Below are 14,230 nucleotides of genomic sequence, written 5' to 3' on the forward strand. Positions count from 1 at the left end.
TTTCAATTAGGCCACACCTCAGAACCAGGTGTCAACTGAGGTCCAGAAGGGACATGATACAACTCCTGCCAAGAGCAATGGTCACTGTCTTGGCCAGTATGGAGAGTCAGGCAGTCCTATAAAGAAGCGCTTAGCCTCAGACCCTCCTCCAAAAGGTGGACCTGCACTCTGGAGCCCCTTCCAAAGCCCCTGCACACTCCTGGAAACAGTACCACCCTCTACCTTCCTCATGGGAACCTGTATGTGAGGAGCTTCTAAGCATAGTTCAGGACACAGGATTGGCCCAGGGTCAGCAGGGAGGGCTAGACCTGCTTAGGCAGTAATGCAAAGTTCAGCAGCAATCCCAAACAGCAGAATGCCCTCTAGGTCAACACCACCCTCAACCCTGCAGGAAGTGAGGCAGGACCATCCCCACAAAACATAGTGAGGTGGGGCAGCTGCCTAGTGCACTATAATGCAAGAAGTTCATACCTCCTGTGCTCATGCACATTCCTGGATGGCCCCTGGTATCCACGAGTCAAATCATAATCAATGGATAATGTTGGCAAGTTTCAGATACCCAGTGATTGAACTCCCACCTAGATCCCTAGGACTATTTCAGAAACATCAATACCACTGATGATTTAATCACCCTGGGTGTGGTCTGAGTTTTGGAATACTTAAAGTCCCACATGATTTGTGTGTGTGTGTAGGCAGTTTTGGGCAAGTAGACCTGCCAACTCCCTTAAAGGGACCCTAGAAACATCATGGGAGGCTCTACGCCACCCCACCCCAGCCGGCTGTTCACCCCGACTCCTACTGTGTGAGAAGGTTCTAAGGAGGACTCCCAAGATCACCCACCTCTCCCCACCATTGTTTAAAGGACTTCTTGAGCAGGCATGGGCAATGCAGGGCACAAGGACACCAGAGACAGCAGGAGGAAAAGGGGTTCCATGCACAAGAGAACCTTTATGTCCCCATCTCACAGGTAAGCCAACTAGGGCTCAGAAAGGCTGAGCAGTTCACCTCAGGGCATCACCAAGGGTGTGTTTTACTATCAAAACCCATCTCTGTCTTTGCAGCAAAGTCTCTATGAGAAAAGTAAGGGCTTCCAGGAAGTCAGGAGCTATGTGGACACAACGACCACCTACCTCTGCCTGACCCCACAGCCCAATAGGCCTCAATCGTCTATCACATGGCCCACCAAACCCAGGAGGCCCACCAAACCCAGGAGGCCCACCGAACCCAGGCCTCTCCAAAAACACATCCTGCCCACAGCACGAAGCTGCGGCAGCCACCAAATGATTTCCTTTCTCCAAGGAGCCATATGCTTATGACTGTGAGGATCATTAGGACCAGGGGCCCTGGAGGCACTCCAAAACAGCATAGGGCTTCAGTGATTGTCTCTGGTCCTTGTCTGTCTTGGTTGCCCTCCACTCCCCAAGGCCTGTGTCAATCCACAGGGGCCATTCCATTGCCAACTGAGAACCCCAGCTGCCCTGGGCAGCGTCCAAATGTTAAGCTGCTTTTAGAAAACTGGGGATTCATCCCTGGGCAGAAGGGATTTAGCCAGAATTGGGCGCCATTTAGAGAAGATTACACCCTAATTGCCCTGGTGTCAGCAGGCAGCCTCCTGCCAGCTGAGCCCTGGGACTGGCATAAGTCCCTAGAGACCCTGGTTTCCCTATCTAAGGACACAGAGCCCAGCACTGGGGCTTGGGGACCAGCCGTCATATTCCACAGCAGCTGGCTCAACACGGGACTTCCATTTGGTGGCTTGTGGTCAGGACAGAAGGAGGGGCCTAGAGGCCCCATGGACAGCTTCCAGCTCACATCTGTTCTGGGCCAGAGGAAGACAACTCCACAGGCAGGCAGAGCGGCCTGAACCAAGCCAGGCTACAGACCAGAGGTACGTGTGGCAGCAGCCCGCTTTTCTTAGTGTCTCTAGCCCTCACCACCTCACTAGCCTGTTTTAGCAAAAGAAATCAGAGAGGCTCATGGTCAGAAAATTCGAGGAGAATCTCAAGCATAGGCCACCTCCACTCAGACCCTAGAGGGTTTCTCACCACAGGACCAATAACAAGGAAAGAGCCCAAGGAGAATTGAGAAACCATCACAAGCTGTAAAGGCAGACATGCTTAGTTTTCTAGTTCTGACGGTTCTAGATGGTGGTTAAGCCTGTGGACAGCATTACAGCACTGTAGCACTGTCCCAGGATGCAGTGGTGACATACACCCTGGGTGCACATCTAACCCTGGTCCTCTACAGGCAGATCCCTGTCCTAAGAGACTTGCATACCTTGAAATGATATCATTAGGCTCAGACTAAAGGATGCTGGGACTGTGTGTCCTGAAAGAGTGACCACAGCTGTCTGGCCTTCGATCCCAGCTCAGAGATCTCGGCCTCATCATGCCTTGTAACCCTTGTCAGCTAACCCTAGGAAGCCTTCCATTCCTTCTCATGCTGTCACATGACCCTCACACTGTCACCCTGGACATCCTCTTTTGGAGACTACCAATGGCTATGTCATAGTCTGCTTCAGCTTGACATCGGTGCTGGGAGGTGGGGTCTAACAGGAGACCGAAAGGTCACAAGAGGGTAGTCTTCGAGAATGACAAGTGCTTCTTATGCAGCCACACACACCTGTTTCCCCTCTGCTTTCCACCAGGAGTTGAGCAGCAGGAGGCCTTCAGCTGAGGACCAGCAAGTGCAGGTGCTCTTGGACATTGCAGCCTCCAGAACCATTTGCTCAAATAAGCCCTCTCCTTGAGATGTTCTGTTATAGCAACAGAAGAGGACTAAGATGGAGTCAGCTATAATAGCAAGAACCCTGGTTGCAGCTGCAGCAGCAGCCATAATGCAAACCACAGCTGATGTCTGGGAAAAGCCATCCTTACAACTCCTCACCAAGAATGAACAGTATGGGGCTGTATGTGGGGTCCTTAAAGTGGGGGAGACACGAATGAAGGGTGCAGACAAGCTCAAGTCGCCAAACCAAGATGACTTCTTGGTGGAGTGAGGGGAGAGGCCTCTGACCCTCACTCACCCTTGGCATTTCTGAGAGTAGGATGGTGTTTCAGACTCCAGCTCATAACAAGTAGGGAGAAAGGCAACCCATGGTGAAAACTGAGGCACAGCCAAAGGATGAGGAGAAAGGAAGTGTGGCCAAGAGCAGCTGTGCTCCTGACCAAGAAGGCTCAGTCAGGCATGGGTCAGGACACCATGTCACAGGAGACCTGGGATGATCTTGTCTGGAGTTCAGAGAGCCACCCAAATAACCAGAGATCCTTATGCAAGCATACATACACCTGCCCCAGTGTAAAGAGGGGCAGGCACAGGAGGCAACTGTCCAAGAGTGGCTGAGCCCTAGGTCTTCAGTGAAGATGAGACAAGGAACCAGTTAAGGGGCAAGAAAGGACTCCCAGAGGGAGGTTGTGACAGCAGGTACCGGCAGGCACTCCATGAAGACGGTCTGACGCTGAAATGACAGCATCTGACTCAAATGCACCGTAACCTGGCACCTTTAGGAGGGCCAGATCAGCAGAATTGGAGCCCAGCAGCTGATCCTCTCCCTTAATGGCTGTCATGATCAAAATACACATGGCTCAGACAATAGGCTACTTACAGGAGTGAGGGCCATCCTCAGCTGAGTGTAGGCAGAAAGAAAACAACGCAGAAACATCTTGTGGACAGATTTAGAAGCAAGAGCATGGGGACACACTAGAAGAGAAATGTCACACTCGTTGCTTATGAAAAAAAAATCTATCCATTATCTACTGGGGGAAATCCTATTTATTACCTTTTCTCAAGACTAAACACCAAACAATACTATCATTAATTGTCAATGACCAAGGGTAACCCCAGCATTCCAGGGACTGGCAAGCCTCAGTCAGGAAGGCGGGGAAGAGCCAGGCCTTGGTTTGCATTACACAGGTGTTCCTAAAACTCACTACACTATACATAAAGAAAAACGACAGGGCTTCAGAGGAAGATGGGTTGAGACAGAACATAAAAAATAAATAAAGAGGGGCTGGGATGACAGCCCATCAAGTCTGATGACCTGAGTGTGATTCTTAGAACCCAGATGGTGGAAAGAGGACTGACTCCCATAAGTTGTCCTCTGACCTCCAAGCACACAGGCATGATGTGTGTGTGTGTGTGTGTGTGTGTGTGTGTGTGTGTGTGTGTGTGTGTACAAAATTAAAAAGTGGGGAAAAAAACAAAGAGGAGATGGGTCAGTGGGTAAGAGTGCTTACAGTGCAAGCTTGGAGATCTGAGTTCAAATCCCCAAGAACCCACATAAAAAGCCAGGCATGGCAATGCATGCTGTTACCCCAGTGATGGGTGGGGGTAGAGTAATGCAAAGGTAGAAGGGCCACTGTGCCTGGCTGGCCACCAGCCTAGCTCCAGGTTCCATGAGAGACTCTGTCTCAAAGGAATAAGGTGAAAAACAGGACACTCAATGTCCTCCTCTGATTTCTGCACAGTACAGAGTTGCATACACCACACATATATTCCTTCCTCCCTCCCTTCTTTCATTCATACACACACACACACACACACACACGTGTGTGTGTGTGTGTGTGTGTGTGTGTGTGTGTGTGCGCGCGCGTGCGCGCTGCATTGACAAAACAGCACTGCATTGATAAAAGAAAAATCACACAGCTCAATGGAACAGAACAGGGGTCCAGAAACAGAGCCATACAGACAGTACCAAATGATGTGACAAGGAGCAAAGACACTAGCCATGCCAAACCAACTGGACACCCACACACAAAGTAATCACACACAGCCCCAAACTCTTCACAAAAGTTCATTCAAAATAGACCAGAGACTCACATGAAAAAATGTAGAGCTATGAAGGTAGCTAAAATAAAAGAAATATGTACAGGACCTTGGGTTTGGTGATAAAGTTTGAAACACTATAAACATGATCCACAGATGCAAGAGCAGCATAAAATTAAAAAAGCCTGTCTGTCAAAGACCCTAGTAAGATACTGAAAAGACTAGTATGATCTGGGACTTAGACTCAAAATAGCTAAGTGCTTGCTATGGCTACACATATGCTAATTAGATCACTTAGAATGAAATAAAAGTAAGCAAGCAACTGGGTTGAAAATGACCAACAGACCAGGAAAGATATCAAATCATACTGATGGCAAAGGAGCATATGAAAAAAGCCCTGGATTCCAATCTCAGCATGGCAAAATAATAATGATGGAATGAAAGGGTGAAAAGATGCCCAGGGCCATGCATCCCCAGAGAACGCCAATTAAACAATAACCACATTCCACTGTGCACATATTCATACGGCCACTATCCAACAACAGTAGGGGTGCTACCAAGAATGGGGGCAGCAGGTGCTCTCAGTTACTGCTGATGGAAACACCAAATGGACCAGCCAGTTCGGAAGAGAGCTTTGCTTTTTACACAGCTAAACAGAGTTTAAACCTCACTCACATAGTTACCCAAATGACTTGAAAACTTGTCTACAGTAGATTTATTCATAATTGAAAAAAGTAAAGCAACCAAAATACCCTTCAATGGGTGAATAGTTGGTCAAACAAGAGAAAAGATGAAGACACAGATGAATCTTCCATGGTTCCAATTGTATGGCATTCTGATAAAACAGCATTATAGAGAGGATGAAAAGATCAGCGGCTGGCAAAGAGTTGGTGGAGGCGAAGGTAAGCAGGTGAACTGCATGCACTGCAAGGGCTTCTTTCTCAAGGTGGTAAGCAATTCTGTATGACACTGGAAGGGTACACACACGATACTATGAACCTGGTCAAAGCCAGATATCTATCTCTCTCTCTCTCTCTCTCTCTCTCTCTCTCTCTCACACACACACACACACACACACACACACACACACACACAGCCAGCTTTCTGAAGCAGTGTCTCATGCACCAGTGAGTAAATCTGAATATATGTGTCTATTTTAGAAACTATATTGGGGATCCTAGGATGGAATACAGAACGAGGGGTGCAGAACTATCACAATGGGGTACGTAACTGTTGGAAAAAGTGAAATCCAAACAGTAAAGGCAAAAGGCTGATGAAGCAGCCTACTGGGGCACAAATGAACCTTCTGGACACCTGCACGTGTGAACTAGGACCAGTAAGTTACAGTGTGACAGATGGTGGGTGCCAGGCGTCTCCCTGCTGGAGTAGGAAGTCCCAGATAAGCAGGTGGTGAGAATGACCCATGTGGTGATGGATGAAGCTGGATGCAGTAATGTGAATTTATATTTGCAGATATACATGTACATGACTTGGGAGATAACACTACTTGCTCTGTAGCTGAAAGGCACTAGCCATACCTTGGTACAATGAGCAACTAGACCTTTGTTTCTAGTTCCTCTCTCATCTAAGGCAACTAGAGCTTCCTGGGAGAAATGACTAGTTTCAGAACTAAGTAGAGAACATATGTCTGGAACATCCTATAGTATCAGAAAGGTCAAAAAGATGCTTAACAAGGCCGTTAGAGAGATGGTGAGGTCAGTAAAGTTCTTGCTGTTCAAGTGACTTCAATAACTTCAGCGGCACCAATAACCCTAGCACTAACTAGGGAGGCAGACAGGAGAATGGTAGGGGCTGGCCAGCCAGGCTAGCCAAATCAGTGAACTGTAGGTTCAGTGAAAAACCCTGTCCATAAAGTATGGGGGGGGTGTAACTGAAGAAAACACCCAACATTACCCCTGACCTTTACACATATGTGCACCTGCACACTAGTCCCTGCCATGAACACAAAATGTTTAATAACAAAGAAAGAAAGTCACAATATTAGAGCATGTCAGGATGGTAAGAGGTGAAGCTATTACAACCCACAGAATAATATAAAAGTCCAATGTATCTATACATATAAAATAATCAAGAAATATTATTTAATATTTTAATTTTATTATAAAGAAATATTAAATAAGGCCAAGTCTATGTAAAACTGACCTTGAACATTCTGCTGACTTCCTTCCCAGAGCTCTGGGTGGAAAGGAGCAACTCTAATGTGGAGGAATCTGTGAAGACTGATACACGAGGCACTGTCTCAGAACTTCACATTGGTTTCTTTGTGGTTTTTTTCCACATTACCTGGTTTTGACAAGTGCATAAAATCATTTTCATGCCCTTCCAGTGTCATAAAGAATTGTTTGACCATCTTGAAAACCAATCCCTTGCACTCCACACACCGCCCACCCCCATGAGTCTCAGCCAGGTGATCACAGTCAACAACAGCTATGACGAAGCACAGACCTGACATGTCGACAAGACAGGGCTATGACTGTTCTCCCAGGAACCCGAAATGCAAACCTACTCAAAAATAAATAAAAAAATCAAGTAGCAAATGTCGCCAGTGACTTTCTACAAAACATCTGACCAATCTTCCTTAAAACTCAAAGCCACCAAAGATAAGGAATGTCTGAGAACTGTCATACCCTCAAGTAGCCTGAGAAGACATGGTGACCAAATGTGAGACCCAGGTGAGATCCTGGGTTAGCAGGAGGACACCACAGAAAAGCAAAGACAACCCAGACAAGCACAGGCGTTATGACAACTCCCTGATATCGGTTCATAACTTTAATTAATGTACGACATGAATGAGAGGGACAAGGGGGGATGTCCACACCAAGACTCTCTGTACTATCTGCAATTTTTCTATAAATCTAGAATGGTGCCAAAGTGATTTATTTTTAAATTAATGATAAAAATGCAGCACACAGTTTAACAGTCAATGGTTAAAACAGAAATTCTGGCATATGACACTTAGTTTTAACAAGGTGCTGAGGGGCTGGTGTGGATGTGGTGTCATAGGCTGGCAGCTCTGGAGCTTCTGTGAGGTGAGGAGAGGCAGACTTTCTCTTGGTACAGAAAGTATCCAATCAGATGTGCAAGTGTGTTCTTACATGGCTTAGGTCAGCTGTATCTGGGGCTCTGTGCTCACTAGTGTTACTTGAGACAGGGTCTCATGTAGTTCAATCTGGACTTGAACTTGCATCTGAGGATGACCTTGACCTTGACCCTCCTGCCTCTACTTCACAAGAGCTGGTATTGCAGGCGTGCACCATCTCACCCTGTTTTATGAGGCACTGAGGAGCAAACCCAGGGATTCATGCCTGCTAGCCAAGCACTCTACCAAACTAGCCATATCTCCAACCCCTTTGGTGTTTTTCACGAGTGAAATTACACACAGGCAAATGTAAAATTCCCATTATTCTTATATCGTTTCTCCACATACCAGTCACTTTGGAACAAATAACTCTAGAAATCTCAATTGAGCCAATGGAAAAACTGAAGTGCTGCTGCTCAGACAACATTAAGGAATCCTTAGGTTTCTGGTGTGAAAACTCAATAGATCCTGTTCTGTAGGAAAACACTCCTTACTTTCTCAACAAAGCCACTGCTACAGAAATAACAAAGCAAGATGAACTGAGGCACAGAAGCAAGACTGGCCACAGCCAGAAGCTGCATGTACAGGCAGGAGCATGGATGGGTCCACTGTATCCTTCTCTCTACTTTGGCTTTGCTTAAAACTAACTCTTCAGGCTGGCGTGATGGCACCTGCCTTTAATCCCAGCACTGCGGAGACAGAGGCAGGCAGATCTGTGAGTTCAAAGCCAGCCTGGTAAGTAAGTTCCAGGACTGTCGGGGCTACACAGAGAAACCCTGTCTCAAAAGACACACACCACCACCACCACCACCACCACAACAACAACAACAACAACAAATAAGTCACAAAAACACAACTCATCTATTTTTTGACAACTGTGACAGATGCACCATGGTTTCCCTGTATCATAGTGTCTGTGTCTGTCGCATACTCATGGGAAGAGGAACCAGCAAGGAGAAACGCCCAATATTCCACTTTTCCCTTACTGCATGGGTTCTACCACAGACAGTCGTTGCTCTGCTCTCTATTCTGAAGCTGCTAAAATACACCATGTTAAACACAGTGACTTCGAAGGAAGGGGGTGGCCCTCCACTCCTGCCCTCCTCAATGCCATCGTCCACCTGAGCAGGTACAGGACTTCAGGGAAGTGAGGGGCCCTGGCCTGAGCCTCCACCTCTGTCCACCGCCAGGCTTGGTCTAGAGAGGAAGGAGATGGTCACACTACTTTCTGTTTCAAGAGTGGGTTGAGGAACTTCTTTGAACACTAAACCAAAAGGGGCCTGGCCTCGAGCCCAAACCTCACCTACCTGAGCTTGCATGGTCATGAGTCTCACATGCTGCCATCACAACATGGCAGAGAATGCCAAGAAATGAAATCATTCTTTACCCTATATGCAGAACAGCCTGTCATCCGGTCCACATATGAAAAAAAGGGCTGACAAGTGGGGGTGTCGCCCCAGTTGGCAAGAACATATCTACTCTCCACACTCAAAGACCTGGGTCCCTGAGTGAACCCAGCAGGAATGCCACATGAACCAGGGCCAGGGCTCTTGCTAAGGGTGGCTGCTCAGACCAAAGAAAAGGACAGTGACCACCCAAGTGTTTCTAGTGTGCCAGACTGTAGTGACAGGCACCATTATTAAGCCACCAAGGCCTAGACAAAGGAGTGGATCATTTAAGGCCACACAGTTCTTGAGAACCCAGGCAGGGTCCCAAAACGCCCCTCTGGCATTACAGGACTGGGCACCACATGCAACTAGCCTCCTCTCTTGCTCAGGCAATGCCTGGTTTCTCTGAGGCCTGCTGGCTCTCCTGAGAGCTGTGGGCTCCCAGGACTGGGCCTGGGCCTCCTTTGGCCCCACCTGCTAAGCCTCAAAGTATGCTTGGCATCTCTGAAGACAGGCTTGCTCCATCGCAGCTGTGCCAGCCCTGTGCCCAGTGGAAGGTAGCCAAGGCCACACCTCCACATGCCGGCAGTGCTGGCCTGGAGCAGCCATTCACATGCCTGGGGCAGATTCTCTGCCAGGTACAGGTGTCTGATTCCCATACCCCTCAGAACAGCAGGGTCTGTCTGATGTGGCGGCTAAAGACATTGTTAAAAGCAGAAGAACTCTATCAAATTCCTTCATGACCCCCTGCCCCACATTTGGTGGTTAGAAAGGCAGGCCCAGAAGAAGGGCGGTCATCCAGCAGTCACTAGCAGAAGTGGGACCACAAGGCCACTGTCTAGATGCCTGTAGCTGCCTCTCTTCAACTGCCTCAAGGATCTGCAAGACTCTCAAGTCAATCACCTTCACACAAACAGTAGATTACTGATACCCCACCTGGCACCACAAAACACATTTATGGCTCCTGTGTCTGCCCCCAATATCTGTCTGCTCAAGAAATGGATAAAATGACAGTCTGAGGATGTCAGAGGAACAGAGGAACCCCTTACTCCTTTAAAATGAAACCAGGACTTTCCCCTCTCTGGAAGCAAACATTCCAGGAGACTGGGCCTCATTTTGGTAGGGCACCAATCTATGCACCTTGAAGTGCATCCTCTGCTAATCCCTTCATCACCCCTGCCTCAAGTGGTGCAAAGTGCTGGAAACAGCAACTCAAGCAAGCCCAGAGTCAAAAGACCTGCCAGAAAGTGTCTAAGCTTGAGAAGTGAATGGGACTTCCAGGAAGAAGGGAGAAGCAGGGTGGTCCCACAAACTGGCAAGGCATGACACAACATACAGGGCAGCCCTCAGAGGTGGCAATGAAAGACATTCAAGCAAGACAAACAGGCATAGGGAGGTGCTACATGTAGCACAGTGAGGAGCTTGAGGCCTGACTGAGGTGGAGCTAGGCTGACAAAGCATTTACTGGGTGCCAGGTACTGTGCCCAGCCTGGTGCTGGATTCCACCCACATGGGCATGATGATGCATAGAACTCAGCACCTCTAGAAGTGACAGGGGACTGCAGTGAGGGTGTGTCTTGGGGCAAGCCCAGGTGGAGCAGAAACTGCTCCTGGGAATTTCTCATGACAGAGATGGGGAACCTGAACTCAGCCCATTCACCTACAGTAACTACCCTGCTCTGCCAGCCCAACATACCTGTATCCCCAAAGCTGCAGCTAAGGATATAGCAAGCTGTTTCGTGGCCACTCAGGACCAACACCATGGGGCTGAAATATTCTCTATCCCACCATGCTGGATAAGGAAAGAGGGCACAGCATGACTTGGGACAGATGAGGCCCTTCCTGACTCAACACCAAAAAATAAGCAGAATGGACCACTGGACATCCTCTCTACTTCTAGCCTCAGTCAACACCCTGGCCATGGCTGTCAGCAGGACACAGCCAATCACCCAGAAATAAAGACAGCAGGGCCAACACTGAGTCGGCTCACCTACCACAAGCCTCTCCTTAGCTCTGGTCATAAACCCTTTCACCTGGGTAAGCCAGCTTCCTCACCTCAAAGACTTTCATCGTTAAATGCAGGCAGGAATACAAGCAACTCAACCACGGCATGACTTGTTAGTTACTAAATCTACCACAGCTACAGGAACAATTAAGATGGTTCACCTCTCTATGGGAGAAAACTTCCCACATACACTGTCTCCTTAACTTAATTTTTTTAAAGTAGAAGTTAGTATTTTTAAATACAATACTGACCAAAATTAATGAGTTTGACAAGGGCCTGCTCTGGCATGGGTGTGAGGAACAGATACAATATTGACAGGAAACAAATTGGCACAAACTTTTGGCAGCACCCTCTGAAGCTGGTATACTCTTCGAGACGCTAATAGGAACTTCTGAAAGAAACCTTACCCCACCTTACCAAGGGGAGAGGGGCAGTCTGTCCAGCCTGTACAGCCCATGTGGGCATGAGCCAAGAGGTGGCATTAGGCTAAACAGACACCTAAGGAGCACCTAGAGAACAGATCACACCTCTTTCTCATCTCCTAAGAGCTTTCCCTCCAGAAAAAGACAAGGCTGTATGCATGCCATGGTTCTTCACTGTACCATAAAATGATTGCACCCATAACTATAACTGCAGAGAGCTGACAAATTAAAGTCACTGAGGTGGGGGCTGGATAGGTCCCCAACAGCCTGTTTTCACAGCAAATCCTACTGAAGGAAACCTGTTAATTCAGAAGAGGACAGTGGACTTCCCAGGAAGTGGCATTCCACCAGAAGTGGGAAGACAGCCTATCCATCTGTGCAAAGGGAGCGGCACTCTAATTAACAGCTGCTACCTGCCAGGAGGACCAAGGGAGGGGGAGGGGGAGCCCCAGACAGAAGACCAGACATGAGATGAGGGCACACCCACCCCAGATACTCACAGCCCCAACCTTCATCTGTCACATCACTTGACCCCAAGGGAAGGGTGCCCGTTCTGCTCCTCTTGGCACGGCCAGTGGAGCCTGGCTTGGGAAAGTCACTCATGTCCTCTGACAGACAATGGATTTGAGGTTCTGTGTGAGGACCCAATTCCTGCCTGCACAGAGAAGCAGTCACTTCTGGTACTCACCCAGGCCTGCTCTACCTAGACCTTAAGGATTCACTCCTCAGAAAAGTAACAGAGGCTCTGAAGAGTCCAGGCCTATCCAAGGCTGACTGGGAAGTACCAGAGGAGATAAGCCTGTGACCAATATCCAAGACCAGAACTGAGTCTGATGGGGAAGGGAACGGTTCAGATAATCTAACAAGCTACCTGCCTGGCCCAGTGCCAGGCCTTTCCTAATACAGAATACTAAGAGCAATACTTCTGGGTTGGCAAAGCTGCACCCCTATTTTGCAGAGGTGGAAGCTAAGGCTTGGGGAGAGTTTGCACCCATGGCCACATCATAAGCAACAGGGAAGAACTGTGTGTCTTTCTCTCAAAAAGCATTTCTCCACAGTCTCCAGAACAAGGCTGGGAAGTCAAGAAGGATGGGAGACACTAACACTAAAATCATCCCATCACGCCTCCCCAGGTCCCTCCTACTGCCCTTCCCCAAGCTCTTGTCCAGCTTGGGGGTCTCATCTCTCTCCCCACACTGGGATGACACAAAGCACCATGTTTCCTACAAAGGAATACAGACACCAAGATGACCGACAGGGTCCAGGAGGCAGAGCAAGACAGGAAGTGGTCGATGGAAGCCATGTATCCCAGCGGTGAGAGCACCATTAACGAGATGAGGAAAAAGCAGGTAGCTGAGCCAGAGCTAAGTCACAGATGGAATGGATACGGAGAAATCCAGCCTGTCGAGGGCCACAGGCAACCAGGAGCCACGACTCACTCAGCCCTGTATCCATTCCTTCCCAGCCTCAGGCAGTCATGAAACCAGATGAAATGCAGAGAGAGGAAGTGATCTGCTTGAAGGTGACAAATAGTGGCCAAGCAGACCCAGGCCCAGGCTCGGCCTTTCCCAGAGGGTCAGCCTTGCATCGATGGCTTCAGCTGTAAGCGCATCATCTGCTCGCCCCCCACCTACACAGACACACCCAAGGCAGCAACGACCACAGCAGAGCATCAGACCTTAACGAAAGGGCCATCAAGGCCTGCCGAGAAAACTAGCGGGTGCATGGGGCTGCAGAGAATCTGGACCACCCTCAGCCTGGCACTGGCCGCCGGAGGAGGCCGAGCTCGCTCACTCTCCCCCCACTGCCCGGGGCCGCAACTCTGGGTTCCCTGCCCCACCCCTGGTACCTCCCACCACAGTACAGGGTGACCTTAGCGCCCCAGGCGGGGGTCGCAGCCGGGCACTCACCTCTTTGAGCTGCTCCATCTCGCTGCGGATGGCCTCATAGTCCACCTCGAGCTCCTCGAACTGCAGCTTGAGCTGGTGCTTCTCCTCGAGCACCGCCAGCCCATACTCGGCCGCCTGGATCTTCTCACGCGTGGTCTCGGCCAGTTCGTGGGACAGCCGCTTCACCTCCGCGCGCAGCCAGTCCGGCTGTGCCTCCATCACGAGATGCGCGTACTCCTCCTCCTCCGACGGCGCGGACATGGTGGCCGCGCGCCGAGGCCGGCTCCCACCTTGGCTCCCACAAACCGGGCCCTCTTAGCTGCCGCCGCCGCCGCCCAGCCCCGACGGCCGCCCGCGCCGCCGCACTACTCCTCCCTGACGCGCGGGGAACACTGGGGGCTGCAGTCCCACTGCGCATGGACTACACAACCCGTAGTCCTTTACGCCCGCCTGGCCTGCGGCTATGATTGGTCTAAATCCCAAGGGGGCGTGGTCCTAGCATGATGCCAGCCTACGTTTCCTTAGCATTGTGGGAGATGTAGTCCTGCTTCGCGCTCACTCTTTGGCCCGTTGTGCGCCGCGCCCGCTTGGCTTCAGTCGGTGATTGGCCGGCGCCGCTGACGTGACAGAATTGGGGGTGCCAACGACCCGAGCCCAGGGAC

General features: G+C 49.6%; 1 protein-coding gene across 2 annotated transcripts in view; it reads right to left on the reverse strand.

Moving 5' to 3' along the window:
* Positions 1 to 13,954, reverse strand: part of Bicd2 (BICD cargo adaptor 2) — a 46,281-nt gene extending 32,327 nt beyond the window's left edge. The window contains exon 1 of one of the 2 annotated variants that reach the window (XM_028863834.2): positions 13,590 to 13,954. In XM_028863834.2, the coding sequence (XP_028719667.1) occupies positions 13,590 to 13,829 (240 nt within the window). In that variant the 5' untranslated portion in view covers positions 13,830 to 13,954. The remainder of the gene's footprint in view (positions 1 to 13,589) is intronic. The other variant, XM_028863835.2, reaches the window with a different exon arrangement.
* Positions 13,955 to 14,230: the final 276 nt, after the last annotated feature.

Source organism: Peromyscus leucopus, chromosome 5 (genome assembly GCF_004664715.2).
Source record: "Peromyscus leucopus breed LL Stock chromosome 5, UCI_PerLeu_2.1, whole genome shotgun sequence".
In the NCBI taxonomy this organism is placed as follows: Eukaryota; Metazoa; Chordata; class Mammalia; order Rodentia; family Cricetidae; genus Peromyscus; species Peromyscus leucopus.